This window comes from Periophthalmus magnuspinnatus, chromosome 2, assembly GCF_009829125.3.
Source record: "Periophthalmus magnuspinnatus isolate fPerMag1 chromosome 2, fPerMag1.2.pri, whole genome shotgun sequence".
In the NCBI taxonomy this organism is placed as follows: domain Eukaryota; kingdom Metazoa; phylum Chordata; class Actinopteri; order Gobiiformes; family Gobiidae; genus Periophthalmus; species Periophthalmus magnuspinnatus.
The window spans coordinates 10488988-10510440 of NC_047127.1; the positions used below are offsets into that span (position 1 = coordinate 10488988).

General features: G+C 47.1%; 1 protein-coding gene across 1 annotated transcript; it reads left to right on the forward strand.

Moving 5' to 3' along the window:
- Positions 1-17075: 17075 nt before the first annotated feature.
- On the forward strand, positions 17076-21024 carry LOC117383896 (collagen alpha-1(VIII) chain-like). Its single transcript, XM_033981146.2, has 3 exons — positions 17076-17206; positions 18239-18509; positions 18584-21024. Exons 2-3 carry the CDS (start codon positions 18242-18244, stop codon positions 20521-20523), a joined length of 2208 nt encoding a protein of 735 aa, XP_033837037.1. The 5' UTR covers positions 17076-17206; positions 18239-18241; the 3' UTR covers positions 20524-21024.
- The last annotated feature ends 429 nt before the right edge of the window (positions 21025-21453 follow it).

The following is a 21453-nucleotide window of genomic DNA, read 5'->3' on the forward strand; positions in this document are numbered from 1 at the left end:
TACAACACTTTTTTTGCTTTTTTTTAACTTAGACCAGCCAACCATGTTTTAATATAATTTATTTGTTCAGGAAATAGATCGAATCTATGTAAATAAGTGTGTCCAGACCTTGAGCTGGTCTTGGTCAGGACGACCTTAGCTGGAGGACGACTGACCCATTCTGCATGTTTTGGGTTAATGGGAAAAACAAAGGGCCCAGAGGAAACTCACCCAGACACGGGGAGTTGAACTTGGAACCTTCTTGCTGTGAGCTGAGTACTAGCCCCTTAACCACGTTGCCTGTGGTATTGATACAGAAAAGAATCACGTGAACAAGCCAAGTTTCCAGAGTATTTTTAGAACGGTAATTGCAGCTATTTTTTGCTCAAGTATCAGCGAAAAAGGCTAAAAAAGTAGCAGGGAGAAACATGCATTCGTAAAGTGCTGTACCACACACGGCGAAATACTGCTGTACTGTATTTTTTGTAATCTATGGACTGGAATATGTATTTTATAAAGATCTTATTCCTTCATATAAAGACTTAATTAAACTACCAGTCACCTTGTCTTCTTGGAGATAAATAGGTTCAATGCCATAGTGCAGAACATTCCAGATAAAGCAATAACATCGCCATGGAGACAAGCAGAAAAGTTACTTAGTGCACCACTGCAAAAGAAAATTATAAAATCTGTCAACTGGATAAAACTTGTACAGTTCTTTTCTTTTGCAGTGGATCAGACCTGGACGACTGAGGGATTACACAGATATAGTATAGCATTAAACTTAATACTCATTACTGCCCTCCTCTGGGATATTTCTGTCATTACAGTCTACAGTCTCGTGCCGTGAATGTGATCATGTGTTCAGGAAGCTGGGTTTGTCTCAGTTTTATGTGTGTTTAAATGAGGCCATTAAATCAAACAGGGAAAGTGTTCACAGCTGTAAAACACCTCGTCTGCCTGAGCTGTAGACGGGAGAGGGACCGACGAGGGGCCCGAGAGAAGTGGGACCGGAGAGGGACAGGAGAGGGGCCGGAGAGGGGCCGGAGAGGGACCGGAGAGGGACCGGAGAGGGACCGGAGAGGGGCCGGAGAGGGACCGGAGAGGGGCCGGAGAGGGACAGGAGAGGGGCCGGAGAGGGATCGGAGAGGGGCCAGAAAGTGACCGAAGAGGTTCCGAAGAGGGATCAAAGAGGGGCTGGAGAGGGGCCGGAGAGCGACCGGAGAGGGGCCAAAGAGGGACCAGAGAGGAACAAAAAGGGGCTAAAGAGGGGCTAAAGAGGGGCCGGAGAGGGGCCAAAGAGGTGCTGGAGAGGGATTGAAGAGGGGCCAGAGAGAAGTGGGACCGGAGAGGGGCCAAAGAGGGACGGGAGAGGGACGGGAGAGGGACCGGAGAGTGGCCAGAGAGAAGTGGGACCGGAGAGGGACCAAATAGGAACCAAAGAGGGTCCAGAGTGGGGCCAGAGCGGGGCTGGAGAGGGACCAGAGAGAGACCAAAGAGGGGCCAAAGAGGGGCCAGAGAGGGACTGGATAGGGACTGGAGTCTCTCTGCCCTGGCAGGAACCAACAATTTATTTAGGCTTTCATCAAAATGTGAAAAACACAACTAGCTCATTTTAAACAGTTTGTGGCATTCAAAAGTTACGCACCCTGAGCATTCTAATTATTCACTGCAATGACTTTACACTTTTTACAACTTTTTGCGACAGCTAGAATGCTAACAGCGTACTTCATGCTTTGTGGATATAGCAGTATATTATACCTGGACAAGACAGATTTGACTGTTACAGATTGATTTACATTTTTTAGTTCAAAGTGCTCATTTTAAAAACATGCAGGAATGTTGAGAGAGAACTGAAATATGAAAAACTTAAATGTGCAATATCTGTCTTTTCTGATGAAGGGTCTGCCACCTGCTCGTCTCCATGGAGATGTCATTGCTTTGCCTAAAAATGTCCCACAGTATTGCAACAAACTTATCCATCTCCAGCTTACTCTAACAGTGAGAGTTTGTAAAAGTATTTTAAGTAGATTAAGACCCCATGTCAACACTGTCTTATATAGCAGCTTCTGTAAACTGTCTTGCCCAAGGACACAGCTGCAGTATGGACTTGTCCGAGCAACGATTGAACCACTGACCTTCAGGTTTCTGGGCAAACGCTTTAACAAACCTTGGCGACACACATCATTTCAGAATTCATTCTTTCAAATTACGATTTTGACTCAGTTATGCTTCATGTTGATTTTTGTGTTGTCTTTTATGCGTGTTGATTTTCTGGTTTTAAAAGTGGCAGATGATGATCCTTGACGGTGGTGTAGGTAAAAAGATCAGATTTACAGCAGTATGTCTATGTAAACTGTAAGTGTGGAGTTATTATGGCTGTAAACATACGGCGATGCAGTGCAGGGAGAGGAGTTTTACGGCACGGCTGTAAAACACATCAGCCTTTACGAACACCCGAAGTTATAAATATGATGTAAAAATAACTGCACTAAGTCCATTTAGAGAGAATTTGGAGAAATATCTGAAAGTGATTTTTCCAACAGCTTAAGTTTTGATTTGTTGTTATATAGTAATTTTAGTCAAACAATGTCTATGTGAATTGTATTTTCCTTGACATATTTGGACTTGCCTGAGTAGCTGCGAGACCCTTCTACCTTGTAACTTGGGACGGTCCAACCACAGACCCCCCATTTCTCTCAAAAGCAGAGTACATCTCTTCTTGAAAAGTCTTGTATTGTTCTTTCACCTGAGATAAACTTTGATAGACTTTGGTGGTTTGATTGTTCATTCTGCAGACATCCATGCTGTTAGTCCTCTGCTTAGTTTTTTTTTACTTTTTAATTATATGTCATGATGTCAGTTTCCCTGTCCTCCCGTGCTCTCTCCCCCTCCCCTACCTGTGTGTCTGGAGCTGGGTGGAGTGCCTGACTCCTCCCGTGCACACCTGGGGTGCATCAGCCTAATCACCACCACCTGCTGCTGAGTACAAGAAGGCTTGGCAGTCTACACTCGGTGCCAGACCGTCCGCGTGTAAAACGTGAATGTTTCTTGCTAAGCGTTGTTATATGGTACTTTCCGGCAAATGCTCATTTGGATTTATGCACCCTCCAGATTCCTGCCTCTACTCGCCCAGCTCCTGCCGCCACGTTCCAGTCCCGGTATCGCTTCCAGCTCGTCTTGTCTCCTGCTCGTCTCGTCTCCTGCTCGTCTCGTCTCCTGCTCGTCTCGTCTCCTGCTCGTCTCGTCTCCTGTCCGGTCCTGGTCTCTGGTTTGTCACCCGCTCCCCGCTCTGGTCTTCGTCTGATCCGCCTGCCCTGGTACCGCACCTGCTTCTATCCCCGTCCTGGTCCTGTCCTGCCCGCCTCTACCTGCACCGCACCCGCCTGACCCGTCTCCCGCTCCCCGGTTCCTGTACCTGCTCTTGTGACCTGTTTAAAGACTGCATTTTCACCGCTGTAAATAAACACTGTTAAAACTGCTCTGGTCTGCATCCTTTGGTCCTATCCGCACCGTTACGACAGAACGGTCTGGCCACTATGGACCAAGCAGGCTCAGATCCGGACCAGACGCGCCGCCTCACGCACTCTCACCCCGAGGCGGTGCTGGGTCAGCATGAACAATCCATTCGGACTCTATTGGAGCTAAATCAGACATTGTCCCAGCAGGTGGCACAGCTTAACCACCAGGTGGCCGCGCTCCTCGTCACCCCGCCTGCTGCAGCCGGAGCGCCGCCACGCCTCCCGGAGCCGAGAGGCACGGATCCGGAGCCGTATGCTGGACAACCTCACCTCTGTCGCGGATTCCTGTTCCAGTGCGAGTTCATGTTCCAGCAATGCCCTTCTCGTTTCAGCTCGGGGGCCACCAAGATCCGATATATATGTGGATTACTCCGGGGCAGAGCTCTCCAGTGGGCAGAGGCGCGCCTAATGAAGACGTCTGTGGATAGCCTGGATTTTAATGAATTTGTGTCCACGTTTAAGCTGGTGTTTGACCACCCGCACTACCAGGACAATGCTGCCTCCCGGTTATTGACTCTCAGCCAGGGCTCCAGGACGGTAGCGGATTATTCCATTGAATTCTGGACACATGCGGCGGAGCTGGACTGGACGGACAGCGCGCTGCGGGCTGTGTTTGTGCGGGGCCTGAACGAGACTTTGAAAGATGAATTGGTTTCCCGGGACGAACCCCCCGACCTGCGGACCCTCATCTCCCTCACTCACCGTATAGACAACCGCCTACGGGCTCGTCGCCGAGAGAGACGCCGGTCACCGGTCCCGCCGGAGCCACGCGCTGCCCCGCCCCCGCCGGATGAGCCCATGCAACTCGACAGGACCCTTGTGTCGGCCGAGGAGCGTCAACGGAGGCGTCGTCTGGCCGGGGCTTGCCTCTACTGCGGTGAGCGCGGACATTATGTGGTCACTTGCCCAGTTCGGCCAAAAGGGGGGGCCCACCAGTAGCACTGGGAGTACTGGTGGGCGAGCAACACATCCTGGACTCTTCTAATAGACTGCGGCTCAGCGCCACCCTGTGCGTTCGCACAGAGACCTTATGCGTTTCCGCCCTTATCGACTCCGGGGCTGAGAGGGACTTTATTGATGCCCAAGTCGCGGAGCAGCTCGGGGTCTACCTGGAGCCCCTCGAACGCCCCTTAAATGCCCAGGGGCTCAATGGACGTTTTCTGGGGCACATCACTCACATCACAGAACCTGTCACCGTGATTCTGTCCGGCAACCACCAAGAGAACCGTCAGTTTCATGTCCTGTCCTCCTCCGCTTCTCCTCTGGTCCTTGGTTACCCCTGGCTACGCGCCCACAACCCTGTTTTCGATTGGGCCAGGGGCGGAGTTTCGGGCTGGAGTCCCGATTGCCACGCCAAGTGCCTTCGGTCCGCCCTCCCTCCGGCCGGGAGGTCCGTTCCTGTCGCTGATCCGTCCCCAGACACCCCCAATCTGTCCTCGGTGCCTGCTGAATATCACGACCTGGGGGAGGTTTTTAGCAAGAGCAAGGCCCTCTCTTTACCGCCCCACCGTCCATATGACTGCGCCATTGACCTCCTGCCGGGTGCCCCACTACCATCTAGCAGGCTATATAACCTGTCTAAACCTGAACGCGAGTCAATGGAGGACTATATCCGTGGGTCCCTGGCTGCCGGAATCATCCGCCCGTCCACTTCACCCGTGGGAGCGGGGTTCTTCTTTGTGGCTAAGAAGGACAAATCCCTGCGGCCTTGCATTGATTACCGGGGTCTGAACAATATAACTGTAAAGAATAAATACCCGCTTCCCTTACTGGACTCGGCATTTACGCCCCTCCACGGTGCGACCATCTTCTCAAAGTTGGATTTGCGGAATGCGTACCACCTGGTGCGCATCAGGGAGGGAGACGAATGGAAGACGGCCTTCAAGACACCCCTGGGACATTTCGAATACTTGGTTATGCCCTTCGGTCTCACCAACGCCCCTGCCGTATTCCAAGCCCTCATCAACGATGTGCTCCGTGATTTCCTTAACCGATTCGTCTTTGTTTACTTGGATGACATCTTGATTTTCTCGCGGTCCCCCCAGGAGCATCATCAGCACGTTCGCCAGGTTCTCCAGCGCCTCCTCGAGAATAAACTGTTCGTGAAAGCTGAGAAATGCGAGTTTCACGCAGAGGAGGTCAGCTTTTTGGGCTTCATTGTGGGGCGGGGCCAAGTAAGAGCTGACCCTGAAAAGATCCAGGCTGTCACTGAGTGGCCCGTTCCTACCAGCCGGAGACAGCTCCAGAGATTTATCGGCTTTGCCAATTTTTATAGACGTTTCATCCGGGATTTTAGTAGGGTTATCTCGCCCTTAACTAAACTCACCTCTCCTGCTTTGCCGTTTGCCTGGTCTCCTGAGGCGCAGACAGCCTTCGAGAAGCTTAAGAGACTATTTACCTCCGCTCCCATCCTGCACCAGCCCGACCCTTCACGGCAATTCATCGTGGAGGTCGACGCCTCCGACTCGGGAGTGGGGGCCGTGCTTTCGCAGAGGTTCGACCCCCACAACCGCCTCTGTCCCTGCGCCTTCTTTTCCCGGCGATTGTCCTCGGCCGAGGTCAATTATGACGTGGGGGATCGGGAGCTCCTTGCCGTAAAGCTGGCCTTGGAGGAGTGGCGCCACTGGCTCGAAGGGGCGGAGCAACCATTCATCGTCTGGACCGACCATAAAAACTTGGAGTACATCCAGTCCGCCAGGCGCCTCAATCCCCGTCAAGCTCGTTGGTCCCTCTTCTTCAGCCGCTTCAACTTTCTCCTCACCTACCGCCCCGGATCTCGGAACGTCAAACCCGATGCCCTCTCCCGCCAGTTCGCCCTGGAGGATAGCCCGGTCACCGCAGAAACAATTATTCCCTCCTCGTGTGTGGTGGCCGCGGTCCATTGGGATATCGAGGACACCGTCCGAGAGGCCCAGACCAACGACCCCGACCCAGGTAACGGCCCTCCAGGTAAACTGTTTGTTCCCGATTCTGTCCGGTCTCAGGTGCTCCAGTGGGTCCATGCCTCCCGTTTCGCCTGCCATCCTGGTGCCGGTCGCTCTCTCTCCCTCCTCAGGAGACGCTTCTGGTGGCCCACGATGGACACAGACACCCGGGCTTATGTCGCCGCCTGCCAGGTATGTGCTCGGGCCAAGGCCTCCCACTCACCCCCTTCTGGTCTCTTGCATCCTCTCCCAGTTCCTCGTCGCCCTTGGTCCCACATCGCCTTGGACTTCGTGACGGGCCTTCCCCCTTCCCAGGGGAACACGGTGGTTCTCACCATTGTGGACCGCTTCTCCAAGGCCGCCCATTTCGTTGCCCTGCCTAAGCTCCCCACAGCCAAAGAAACTGCCGACCAGCTGACCAGTCATGTCTTCCGACTCCACGGCATCCCGGTGGACATCGTGTCCGACAGAGGGACCCAATTCACCTCTCAGGTATGGCGGTCTTTCTGCGACGGTTTGGGGGCCACGGTTAGCCTCACGTCCGGGTTCCATCCACAATCTAATGGGCAGACGGAGCGGGCCAACCAAGACCTGGAGTCGGCCCTACGGTGCACAGCCTCCGCCAACCCCGCGACCTGGAGTACTCACCTGCCCTGGATAGAGTATGCTCACAACTCCCTCGTGAGTTCCGCCACTGGTATGTCCCCCTTCGAGGCATCGCTGGGATATCAACCCCCTCTCTTTCCCACGGAGGAGAGGGACCTCGCCGTCCCGTCTGTTCAGCGCCATCTCCAGCGCTGTCGCCGGATCTGGAAGAAGGCCAGGGCGGCCCTTCTTCGGGCTGGAGCGCGCACTAAGGCGACGGCCGATCGCCACCGTGTCCCGGCGCCCGTATACCAACCTGGCCAGATGGTTTGGCTCTCCGCCAAGACGGTCCCGCTGAAGACGGACTCCCGTAAGCTGTCCCCCCGATTCCTGGGACCGTTTAAGATCATGAGGATCATAAATCCATCGGCGGTGCGCCTCCAGTTACCCCCGTCTCTCCGGATTCATCCGACCTTTCACGTCTCCCAGGTTAAACCAGTCCGGACCAGCGACCTGTGCCCTCCGGCCGATCCCCCACCGCCCGCCCGAGTCATTGACGGCCACCCGGCGTTCACCGTCCGCCGCCTGATTGACGTTCGTCGCCGTGGTAGGGGCCTCCAGTACCTCGTCGATTGGGAGGGTTACGGTCCGGAGGAGCGATCCTGGGTGCCCAGGGCACGCATTCTGGACCCCGACATGGTGAGAGACTTCCACCGCGCTCATCCTGACAAGCCTGGGGGTCCACCAGGAGGTGGACCTTAGGGGGGGGGTACTGTCATGATGTCAGTTTCCCTGTCCTCCCGTGCTCTCTCCCCCTCCCCTACCTGTGTGTCTGGAGCTGGGTGGAGTGCCTGACTCCTCCCGTGCACACCTGGGGTGCATCAGCCTAATCACCACCACCTGCTGCTGAGTACAAGAAGGCTTGGCAGTCTACACTCGGTGCCAGACCGTCCGCGTGTAAAACGTGAATGTTTCTTGCTAAGCGTTGTTATATGGTACTTTCCGGCAAATGCTCATTTGGATTTATGCACCCTCCAGATTCCTGCCTCTACTCGCCCAGCTCCTGCCGCCACGTTCCAGTCCCGGTATCGCTTCCAGCTCGTCTTGTCTCCTGCTCGTCTCGTCTCCTGCTCGTCTCGTCTCCTGCTCGTCTCGTCTCCTGCTCGTCTCGTCTCCTGTCCGGTCCTGGTCTCTGGTTTGTCACCCGCTCCCCGCTCTGGTCTTCGTCTGATCCGCCTGCCCTGGTACCGCACCTGCTTCTATCCCCGTCCTGGTCCTGTCCTGCCCGCCTCTACCTGCACCGCACCCGCCTGACCCGTCTCCCGCTCCCCGGTTCCTGTACCTGCTCTTGTGACCTGTTTAAAGACTGCATTTTCACCGCTGTAAATAAACACTGTTAAAACTGCTCTGGTCTGCATCCTTTGGTCCTATCCGCACCGTTACGACATTATATGACATCTGGCAATTTATCAATGGATTTCAGTGGCCATCATAAACGTTTCGTGCTCCACAGATGCACCCGCACACTCGATACTGTTCAGCCCTGCTCCTGTCCAAACGCGATCAGTCTGCTCCTCTCAGTTGTGGTCACTTTTGCATCTAAACTCTCAGATCAAGACAGATGTGGTTGCAGACCTTAACCCCGGGGCACCCAGTCCACAGACCTTTACCAGGAGGACCTCACGTCACTTACCTCCATCCACAGGTCCATAAAAGTAAATGAGCGGCCGTGCAAAAACACCAAAGTCCGGCAAAGTCCATTGTTTCATGGACGCTGTTTTTGATGTTGTTTTAAACCAAAGACAAGCTTAAACTCTTTTCCTTACCTTAGGCCTATGTCAGCGGTTAAATATCAGAGTTTTTTTCATGACAACATCTGATGTGCTTCACTCTACACGATTTGAAATGAGCTTTATCACCTTTAATGACCTTTAACAGACAGTGAACCAAAGCAACAGCTCAGAAAGTGTTATTAAGGTGGGGGTTATCCTGGTGGAGGTGCATCCTGGTAGAGGTTTGAAGCTAGACTTTCTTGTTCAGATCTACCTGAACATCTGCGTCGTCATATTTTTGTCTTTCACATCAGATTAATTGTAACTCTATGGCAGGAGTTAGGGGTAAAGGAGTTAATCCAGTTGCTAAGGTTGATTGAATGTTTGGATTTCCAGTTTTGTAGAATAATCCTCTTGAGTTTTGATACTAGTACTAGTTGTTGGTGAGAGACGGGCATGGGGGGCGGGGCTCTGCAGCTCATGATTTGACTTTTTGTGTGACTTTGTTGTAACATTTTAAGATTTGTGGCGTCCCAAAGTACATGTAGCTATGTATAGTTTTACCAATCACGCCTCAGGAAGCAACAGCTGATATATAATTTACCCCCAAGACCCCCCGTGACAGTGTGTTGAGGTAAATTCATCCCACTAATAAGTTGTCTTCATCCTTCATCACAGTTTGAAAATTGGGTCTTTAAAACATCTGTCCTTCTTCGTTTTCTTGAAAGCGATTGGATGAAACATAATATTTCCCCAAGCCATTACATTTGACTAAATTGAGTGTAATTACAGTAGTTAGTTAGTAGCGACACTGCCCTGTGTGTGACGTCGTCCTCTGGGGCAGGTGAATACAGATCTGAAGTCAAACATGGACGTCAGGTTGAGGTGTGGAGTTGAGCTGAAATAACAGCCGCTACAGGAGCAGAGGCTGGAGGAGACGTGAGGCGTGTGATGGACTCTGCAGACACGGGACAGCGCACAGCATGTTCTACACTGGAGGAGGGTTATGGCCTTTTTGAGTCTGGCGCCCTCTGTTGAGTTCTAGGGTATAGCACTAAGACTAAGCATTAAAGTACAGTTTATATTCAAGAAAAGACTCAGGTTTCAACACCAATTTGATATCACAATGTCAGTAAAACACTACTTTTTGCACAAGGAAAGTAGAATCTAATGTTTTAATACAGCGTGATAGTAGTTTCTGTAATATTACTAACTTCTAAGCGGTCTTATAGTTAATTAATTAAAACATAATGATCCACGGTGTCATAGATTATAATTATACAGTAGACACAAGCACAATAGGTCTTCTATGTAACCACCACCTGCTTGTCTCCATGGAGATGTTATTGCTTTACCTGTATGGCACCTTGCTTCCATGGAGATTAACAGGTACCACCGCCAGACTAAGTTACAGGTCAGATCTGTGAACTTACTGACATCCTGCTGCCATTAAGTTACTGTAATATCGACAGCGAACCTTTTATAGCAGGGGTGTCAAACTCATTTTCACCAAGAGCCACGTGTAACTGTAAGATAAATGTCACTGCGTTTTAATCTTTTTAAATAACCGTTTCTATAGTTATTACTCATTCAAGTTACAAATATTGTGTATGGATTTGCATAGATATGAAAAAAATGGCTGTTTAACTGTGTATCTAATGGTAAATTCACATTTTAAAACAGTTATGCCTTTTAATTTACTTTGTCGCGGGCCACATAAAATGACGTGGCAGGCCACATTTGGCCCACGGGCCTTGAGTTTGACACATGTGTTTTATAGAGTACACTTACTTAGTTCTCATGCCCTAGCGGACTGGCACTGTTTTGGAATGACATTTACGTTGATGAACCTTAAAACGGCAGGAAATAATGTATCAGCTCCCATTGGATTCCACAGTTTTTCGACCCAGAAGTTTGCAAATTTGTTTCTTTTATTAGTAACTGTTGAGTGTTTTGTTGTTGTTTTTTACTGATCTAAAGTTTGTTGGTTCAAATCCCGCTCTCGACATAAACTTGATTGGTCGAGCTGTTAGATCCAGTGATTCCAGCTTCCACAGATAAATGCTGTGGTTGTGTCCTTAGGCAAGACACTTAACCCCCCTCCAAAGTCTGTCTATACTGTTGTATGAATGTGTGTGTGAATGGGTGAGTGGTACCTTGATGTAAAGTGGTATGAGTGCGTAGAAGGTAGAAAACAGCTATATAAGTGAACTACAATGTCCAAATTATAACGTAATGGTCCACAGGTATAATAGATCATAAATATATTCAACTTTTTTTGTGAAAGTGTAGTAAATATGAGTTATGTTATGTCCATCCATATTGTAGCACCTCTCTTTCATTCCAGCTTGTTTTCCTTCGTTTCTATTCAATTTATCCAACTCTTTTGTTCCTGTATTAGTACTAATGCAGTGCCGGTTTGGAACCACTAACCTTGTGGTTGTGATGCGCCAGCCCCCCGGCCCCTCTCTGCCCACACTGCCCCATCTGGAACCACTCAAACTGCCATGTGATTATTTTCAAAGCTGGAGGTGATAACAGACCAGTGACTCATCCCCAGAACGGAGCTCTTTTGTGGGACTGTCATCGGCTGAGGCCCTAGGAGCCGTGGAGCTGCTGGAACAGGATTAGCTGAGCGCTGCAGAGTAGAGATGTGAGTCACGAGATGTGTAAACTAGGGCTAACTGTTTTTTTCGAATTACAGATTGCCAGATTTGCGATTTATGTTTAAATATTTCAACGTTTGCAGTCTGTGTGCAAAATAAGAGGAGATTTGGTGATTTTGTTTATGGGGGAAATGATGGTTCTACTTCAAAAGCTGCATAATTGCGTCCATTCAAATTGCAATGTACATTTGATGGTGATTAATCTTGCAGTCGTAGTGTAAACAGTAAAGCATTTCTACTAAAGGGTTGGGTTTCTGTGCTGGAGGAATGCAGTGGGTCTGGGGGAAAAGACAAAAGGAATGGAACAACACTGTCCTTAAATGTCTCATATAATGTCTAACACATTTTTGGAGCTTCTACCGAGTTTGAATGTAGTTTCCTCATCGAAAACATACATGAAGTAAGTGCTGGGCAATTAATCACATTTTTATTGAGTTCAAGAGTCTGTTATTTCTAATGGTCAGTGATCAGCCTGGGTCTTTATAAAGAGGAGATATTTTACTTCTATGGGGTATTAACGTCTAACACATAAGATATTTAGATCACCATGGTACCTTTTATTGTTTTTCGGTTATATTTGCAGCAATGTATATTTATGGAGAATTGTCGTGTGGGATCATGGGTGACTATGGGCTGATCATTGCACAGAATGCTACTGTTTACTCAAACATGCATAGATGACACCTAAAACCTCTTCGGGTGCTTTTGATGAAGGAACAATGTTATAAAATGGTAATAAGCTAAAAAAAAAAAAAATCGATTTTTGCATAATACCCCCTTTTTATTGGAGAGGTCTACAGTGAACCCTCTGTCAGTAACAGCATGTGGTTTGAAGGAGATGGAAGAAAATTGGACTGTTTTGTATCAAATGGCACTGATTAAAAGTCTGCATTGTTTCAGGAAATCAAGTCTGAAAGCCATTTTTATTTAGATTTTTTACCCTCTTTCTTGCGATTTAGCCCAGCCCTAAGTTGTGTGAAGTGTTATGTGAGTATGAAAATGTCATATTCAGTTTGGTTCCACCTGCTGATGTCATTAGGTGGTGCCCACCCTCTCCATGAAATAATTCTCTGTGCTTTTCAGTCCATTCGTTCCCTGTTCAGTTTCGTGCTCATTTTGCGTCACTCAAATACATTACAATCATATGCAGACTATTAGCTCATAGACTTGGCTCCTGTCTGTGCTTGGGATTAGATTTTTTATGTTAAAGTGGACATATTCTGCAAAATGGAAACATTTTCAAAGTTTTTAGTCATGTTATAGTTTTTTCCCTTCTCATTTACCCTCTGAAGTTGTATTTGGAGTGATTCGTGCATGTTTGAGTAATATTTAATCGCTTATTTTCAAGATGCCATGTTGCTGATCAACCTCTTTTTTTCACTGGGACACGCCACTGTGACGTACTTACTTCTTTCCCCAATTTTATTTCCTTAATAGGTGATACATGCAGGATTAGTAGACTTTTTTTTAGACTTTTTTCTGTTATTAAGTATTTTTTGATGAATATTGTCCAAAAAATGTCCAATTTATAACATAATCGTCCACAGTTGTCATAAATTATAACTTTGTAGCAGACACAAGCACAATATGCCTTCTGTAAAGCTGCTCTTTGTAACTTTTCAGGTGGAATGTTCACCCCTTGCTTGTCCCCATGGATATGTTATTGATTTCTCTGGAATTTTCTGCTGTATGGCATTAAACTTATCTCTCCTGCTTTTTTCAATAACAGACTTTTTATTGCTATTTTATTGGTTTGGCACCGCCTGCGTCTCTCCATGGAGAATTTGAGATAGATACATTGGTTTTATGTAATTTTGTGGTATACTCCAGACAAAGTTATAAGGAATCTCCATGGAGACGAGAAGGTTTCACATCCTCGGACAGAAAAATAGCCCACATAGTCCAATAGTTAACTCGTCGGGTCAAGTGAGCACCTGTGACTGGAGTGAGCTTTGATATTCACGTCTGATTGTGTCTTTGCGTCTAGACTAAACAGTGCATAATGTTAGCGGCTCTCACTTACTGTCAGCAACTTCAACCACACCATGAAAGATCCAACATCACAAGAAAATCACAAGAAATACATCATATCTGAGCTTAATCTCTCTATAAAGTCTGTCCAGCCCCATCCATCAATGACTTCTTCTCAACTGCTCGTGGAGAACAACATCTGCTTTCATCTCGCGGATCAATGTACAACAAGTCACGGCTCATTTCAAAGTTTTGCATCTGGAAATAAAAATGTCTAATGATGTATTTAGGGTAATCAGGACCTGTTCAAAGTCCGGTCGCTGTCTACAATCAAATAAATCATGTGTAGTTGGCTCTTGCATCGTAGTGGAAATATTAAGTGCGGATTAGCTCGTGTGTTGGTTTTACGTCAAATAGTAGGCCGAGTTTTACTTTGGTCCCACTCAGCACTGCTTCCCATTTTGACTCTGGAAGGCTGTTTCTCCAGACCGCTAGCATTAGCAAAAGTCTCTTCTACAGTGGAAAACGAATACCAAATAAAAATGAGGTAGTACTAATGGAATTACACCAATATTTGACGCAAAAAATAGGATATAGTCTGAGGTGATGTACGCTATTTTATTCAAGGACATCAAAAACATACCTGAAGTTGGATGAATTCACGCTTCTTTCATGAATCCCTGTCCCTCTGAACACTCCCAAAACATTCTAATTTCCCAGGATTGTTATGTCACAAGTAAAAGTTCTGAGTCCTGTTTTTAAGTCTATAAATCAAGACCAGACTCGTTCTAAGCATTTCTGCCCTCAAATTGTGTTAACTACAACTGCATGTTTGTGTTAGCATGTCGAAAAAAGGTAGTAAACGATAGTTATTGTTTGTTTTTCCAATGGTAATTCCTTCTGCTGCCAGTAGATGGTGACCTAACTCCAGGAACATATTTTGTCCTGTACAGATGCTGCATTTTGCTTGAGTTTTTCAACCTCTTGGAGTCGCTACACACATTTGTATTAAAACTATGTGTAAAAACATTATCCAGTGACTAAAATAAGAGAAAAAAAGAGTTAAAAAGTTATGCAGTGCACCTTTAAACAGCATTCTAACAGACTGAAAGTTTAAATAATATAAGAGATTATTAGGCTTATGGTTTTATTATAGGCTGAAACAAAATATATAATTTAGTGGCATTAAAGTTTGTATTTTTTATTTTTTTTACTGGGCTATTTTTCATATTTTTGCGGGTTTTGAGAGCACATTGAGTTTTTTTTTCATGGACCTGGCAACACTATTGGCAGAGCAACATACATAAGAACTGCACATTCAATATAATTTTCCACTGTTCACTTGTGTGCAGGAGCATGGATTCACAGACATGTTTCCCAGCCCCAGTGACATGCTGGTTTTAACATAAGCAAGAATCATGTTGAATTATGGAGATCAGTCCTCAAGCATCAGAGCCTGGATGGTCATAGATTTGAACAAGATGTTTTACAAATAGACCCGAGCTAAATGTGTAGACAGGCTCTCTTGCTCAAATGCTCAAGTGGAGATTTCTGCTTCCAATTTGTGTATAAAACATGAAGAGAGTTTTGAAAATGGGAGATTTGGTCAGTGGTTTCAACATTTTTATTCTTTGGGAAAGTGCATGTTAATGGATAACACAGACACTGATAACTGCATGATCACATATTCAGTTGCCTGGCAATCCCTGGATTTTTATACTAACTCAGAACATATTTAGATCAACATTTTTCCTTTTATTGTTTTAAAAATGCTATACAGTATATGCATTAAAATGTTTCATTTCCATTTTTGACGCTGAGTCGCTCTTTCTTTTAAGGTGCTATCACAAGACAATCAGTGTGGATCCCACTAATGAAACTATTGCACATTGCATCAGGTTTGTGAAGTTGTAGTATATTGTTTTGTATCATGCTTATGTATATTTGTGAAAAATGTCCATGTGGGAATATGGGAGACATAGGCTAAAACCTCATACAAACTCATACTGCTCACCATAAGGAGGGTTTAAGGGTCAAGGAGAGATAACAAGATTACTCAAACATGCATGGATGCATATAGAACCTCTTCAAGCATGTTTTTTGAATGAGTGAACAATGTTATAACACGAGAGAAAGCTTAAAAAATGTACATTATGAGAAAACACATTTACATTTTTTATGCAGCATTAAACTATTTTTGTGTCAATGCTAGCAAGATGAATTCTTGAGATCTTTGCATGTGATGCGCCCAAGCCCCGGGGCCTAAACATGGCCGCCATTTCAAGTGAATTTGGATGAGCTCAGTGGCGCCTGTCTTTAGATTAACCTTTAGCGGCTAGGTATGGGAAAAATGCTTTCTGGGCAGGAGGGATTTTTTTCGCTGCAGTACCAATCATTGGCCACTAATCTAACTCTAGACACGTCTAAGCTGGCAGTATCCTATACAGTTATTTTAATAGATCCATGGATGCACCACCAGTGGTGTGGAAACTGACCAATCACAGAGCAGCACTCTGGGCGGAAGCCAATGCCAAAAAAAACCCCAAAATAAACATAGTGAAGCTGACAAACAAACTTCAGCCTATTTTAGATTAAATACAGACTATTTTGTTTTTGAAAATCTTGCACAGGGAAGCATTTTGTGCATTTGTGGAGGGAAAGATGTTTGTGCTTTTCTCTCAACTGGATTTAACTAAAGGTCAGCCTGTTCTGCTGTTGTGACGCTTGGACCTGTCAGCGTGAAGTATTTGTGTCAACAGTGCATTAATTACGATCACTTTTCACTAGAGCCCAGATTGATGTGTACAACTCAATTCAGAGGTCTATATCACTGTGGCGACAGTCAGGTCATGTCAAAGCACCATATGGACACAACCATTGATCATTAATCTGTTTACTTCACGCGTATAAATGATATATTTTATATAAAACATGAACTATAAAATATAGTTCTGTATAGTTTTTTCAAGATGTGTCTGCTGGAAGTGGACATCCTTTACCGGTGACCATAGAGATGATCTCACTAGTCTGTTGTTACAGATCATTGGTAATAGAGATTATGCACTGACGTTGTTTTGTTTGAAAAAATGCCCCTCATGATTATCATTGAGTGGCAGTGAGGCAGTATTGTGGGCAGCTTAACAGACAAAATGTTTTTCTTTGCTTTTTTGGCTTAATTTTTGTCTATCCACAAAATTCAATTTGTTTATTAGTTTTATTTCACCGTACAGTGACTGTACAGATGAGCTAACTTGTTAGCTAACTATAGGGAGAGTGATAAAGGACACTTCCAACTCATCCCACAACAATTAATCTCCTCAACACACAGATTCAGAAACATGTTATTTAAGGAGAAAAAGTTTCAGTTCAGCTGTGTCTCATCCAAACTCTGTATCAGTTATAAATGTGCACGTGTCTGCAGTTTCCCTGTTTAACTGTTCACTAGTTTCCTACGACTGTTGACTTGATTTTCTTGTTTTAGATTTCAGGTACAAACTAAATATTTTGCAGAGTTTTAAACTTTTGTATTTGTTATTAAACAATAGCAACTCTTTCACATTTTTTATGTGTTGTAAAATTTAGATGAAGAAAATGCCATTGCTAACGCTCATATAGTGACGTCATCTGCATAACCTCTATACACATTGTACTGGTGTCTCTACAGGCCCAGGACTGCAGGTTCCAGCTGGACCTGTACATGGCCGCTGTCCCACCCATGTGTAAGAGAAGAGCCAGAGAAACCACCTAGAGGCCCCTGAGGAGTCCATCTGTGAGGAGCCTGAGCTGAGGTGAGAGCCCCAGTGTGATGGAGATGTTATTGCTTTGCTTGGAACATTGAAAAATATTGGAGACTCCATGGAGACAAGCGGCTGATGCCACCATGCCAACTTACAGGTCAGATCTGTAGAGAGGCTACCTTCTCACAATAAGAATGCATGTTTTTCAAGTGATTTTTGAGCAAAACAAACACCTGCAATGAAATAAAAGTAAGATGGATATGTTTAATGCTGTACATTCCAGGCAAAGCAATAATATATCCATGACGACAAACAAGTACCTCTAGCAGAAAAGTTACATTGTACATCTCTAAATTACATTATCACAAAATTAAAATCATACATTACAATAGATATACACGGACATGTTTAAAGGATTGTGGATTGTGTCTCCTCCAGGGCCTAATCACATGTTTGAGATGTGAGTGTTGAACATTATTCAGCTCTGAATGCAAAGCTCCACACTGTAGCTTTAATGGGAGTGTAATGTAAGAGAAGAGGCAGAGGGGTATTAGCCACAGCCTGGCTCCAGGAGGCTCTATCTCTGACCACAAAGCACTCTGCACTGTATACGACAGCACCCAAACCACAGTGCCCCTAGTGGTGTGCATGAGGCCCTGAACCTGGTGAAAACATGAACATGATTCACATGAACATGATTCACATGAACATGATTCAAATGAACAGGTCCTCGGCTGGAAATCGGCCATGTAAACCTTAGCAAAACTAATGTGTAAAAGTATACAAAAGAGCAGTGGAACAGCCTGAACAACTGCTGGGGCACTACTGGTAAATACATCATAGGGTCAGAATACTTTTGAATGAACGCTAAGTTTAGGTTTTAGCATCTTAACTCTCCCTTGCTTTAACATGGAACATCCATGATGGGTGACAGCACATTTACAAGCTATATATGCAGTTAGTCACATTCAAAAGAACGTATGCGCAGTATTTTCACTTGAATGCGATGTATTGACTGTAGTCATCAACAAATGAACTTTTTTTTTTCAATTTTAACGTGCAGTGTGCTCTTGTTGCTTAGAGAAGATGCGTGCAGCGGTGGTGCCCTCCCTCAGCCTCCTGGGGGCACTCCTGGAGTTGAGCCTAGTGCGCCTGGTCCACAGTGGGGCGTACTACCCTCACAAACAGCCCCCCCAGTCCCAGCCTCTGCCCCAGTACAGCGAGGCTCTGCCCCAGTACAGCGAGCCTCTGCCCCAGCAGCAGCACTTAGGCAACGAGATGCCCATACTGCCACCGCAATTTCCACAGCTGCCTTTCCAAAAGGGCAAGGAGAGACCCCTCCCTCAGAGTAAAGGTGATAGGACTCATTCCCTAAACCACATGGAGTTCTCAAGGACAGTATTAACTGTATCTTTTGTTTTTGCACAGGTCCATCCTTGCCCTTTAACCCTCGAGGAGCTAAAGGCCCACCCCCGATGGGAGAGGGGATTCGTGAAGGACCTCAAGGGATTCCAGGGCCCCAAGGACCCCCCGGACCCCAGGGCCCGCCGGGTCTACCTGGACAAGGGTTGCCAGGCTTACCAGGAGCACCTGGCTCTCCTGGACCACAAGGATACCCAGGGATTGGAAAACCTGGAATGCCGGGACTACCAGGCAAACCAGGAAGTTCTGGATTACCTGGACCAAAAGGAGAACTTGGTCCAAGTGGTGGCCAAGGGCTCACTGGCCCTCCTGGGCCTCAGGGACTGCCCGGGCCACCTGGATTGCCTGGGCTTTCCAAACCAGGAGGTCAGGGGTTTCCAGGCCAGCCAGGGCCACTTGGGGAGCCTGGGCAGAAGGGTTTCCCTGGGCAACCTGGTCCTCAAGGCCCCAAAGGCGAGAGAGGGCTTGGTCTTCCTGGTTTACCAGGTTTAAGGGGACCAGGTGGACCACCTGGGCCTCCTGGGCAGATGGGGCCCCCAGGGGTTGGTAAACCAGGCCTGAATGGATTTCCAGGACAGCCAGGGGTCCCAGGAAAAGCAGGAGCTCCAGGAGAACCAGGAGAGGCAGGACTCCCCGGCGACAGAGGACAACCAGGACCACCAGGAACACCAGGGTTGGGGAAGCCAGGAAAAGATGGTCTGAGGGGTCCACCTGGGATCCCAGGGGCTAAGGGAGAATCTGGTCAACAAGGACTACCTGGCGGTCCAGGCCTACCAGGATATAGCAAACCTGGTTTTCCAGGGCCCAAAGGTCACAAGGGATATGATGGCCTTCCAGGACCTCCAGGAGCCAAAGGAGACAAAGGTCAACCAGGTCCACCAGGCATGATGGGTTCTCCTGGGCCCAGTGGAATAACAGGTCCTCCAGGTCCAATTGGAATTCCTGGGAATCCAGGGTTTATTGGGCTAAAGGGAGAGACTGGTACTGTGGGTGCAAAGGGGAGTCCAGGAATTAAGGGGGAGGTGGGTCCTCCTGGAGCTCCTGGACCATCGGGTCGGTCAGGGGAGGGAGGAGAGCCAGGACCAAGAGGCTTACCAGGACCGATTGGGCCAAAAGGAGAGGCTGGGTCTAGGGGTGCACCTGGAGCTCCTGGTCTTGCAGGACTTCCTGGACCTCGAGGAGAGGGAGGTAGACCTGGAGATGCTGGACGCCAAGGACCACAGGGAATTCCAGGGCTCCAAGGGCCAGGGGGCCCAATTGGACCTCCTGGTCTGCCTGGACTAAAAGGCGAGATGGGCCCCTCCGGTAAGCCTGGATATCCAGGAGAGGGAAAGCCAGGTCCTTCTGGCCCTATGGGTCCACAGGGTAAAACTGGCCCTAGTGGGCCCCCTGGACTCCCTGGTCCTCCAGGACAGCCTGGGCCTCCAGGGCCTCCGGGGCCTTCATCTCCTGACTTAGGACAGGTTCTTCCAGCAACGGGCCCTTATAATGGTCAGCACCAAGGATACTACAAGCCCAATAATGGAGGCGAGTTGGGGGGAGGGAGTGTAGAGATGCCAGCCTTCACAGCCAAACTCACAAACCCTTTCCCTCTGGTGGGGTCTCCGGTGCTTTTTGACAAACTTCTGTACAGTGCAAATCAGGACTACAACCCCCAAAGCGGCATCTTCACCTGCACCATACCAGGGATCTATTACTTTGCCTACCACGTCCACTGCAAAGGAGGCAATGTGTGGGTTGCCCTGATGAAGAACAACGAGCCGGTGATGTACACGTACGATGAGTGTAGTAAGGGGCTGTTGGACCAGGCTTCAGGCAGCGCGGTGCTGCCCCTTAGGCCTGGAGAAACGGTGCATGTTCAGCTGCCCTCAGAGCAGGCTGCGGGGCTGTACGCGGGACAGTATGTACACTCCACCTTCTCTGGACACCTGCTCTACTCCATGTGAGGAGCATACGCCCATGTCCATGTTTACAAAGTGCACTTGTAGCCTTCACTATGTCACATCTCTACTATATCCTACTTACATACATATCCTATATCTCTGATCAGCATCAAAGACCAGTGGTTTGGTTAGACACATTGTGTTTTTACTGTCACAGTTTTACATGAGGGCTGTAATTATTTGATATGTTTACATAAACATTTCATATTTGTCCATTTTTCATGATTTTGTATTATTTATTTTTTGACTACTGAAACTTAAAGTGTTGTATTTGCTCCCAACAACAGGCAACACGTAAAACCAAAAAGTGGGAGAAAAGAGGGCACATTAGGAAAAAATAAAGTTTGTCATGTAGTTGGTCTGAATTGAAACATTGTGCCATTGTTCAGAGGTCTTTTGTGCGGTGACACATTTACATTAATAACCAAAACCTAACGACCAAAACTGAGTGTTTTAAAATATGTGAATTTGTTTGATTGAATTTATTAAAGACATTGTATCCAACTATGTCTCCTGTGTTGCTCTATTCACACTGACATTTCAGTTGACATAAGATTTACATATGTTCACATTTAAAGATTTTTAAGTACAAAGCTATTAGAACTACATCAGAAGTAGTGGACAGTGGCTGGAGCTTTCACCTACTTGAAGGTCTGCGGTTTAATCCCAGCTCCAACACGATGACAGCACTGTGACCAGTGCATGCTGTCATCGCGTCCATACTCTAGACACGTCATTAGTGATGGAAAGTAACAAAATACAAATGTACAAAAGGTGTAGGACTGCTTATAACTCCACAGCTCAGCCACCACATGCTGGAGTTCACCCGAGGGTTTGAGACGAGTGTGAAGTGGCTGGGATGAAAATTGGTACCTCTGAACTCAGATTCTCCACCGGAAAACGGTGGCATCTTCTGCAGGTGGTGGGGAATCC

Coding starts and splice junctions, on each gene's coding strand:
- LOC117383896 (XM_033981146.2), top strand. CDS start 18,242: ATGCGTGCAGCGGTGGTGCCCTCCCTCAGCCTCCTGGGGGCACTCCTG. Junction 18,510..18,583: donor ACCCCTCCCTCAGAGTAAAG/GTGATAGGACTC, acceptor GTTTTTGCACAG/GTCCATCCTTGCCCTTTAAC.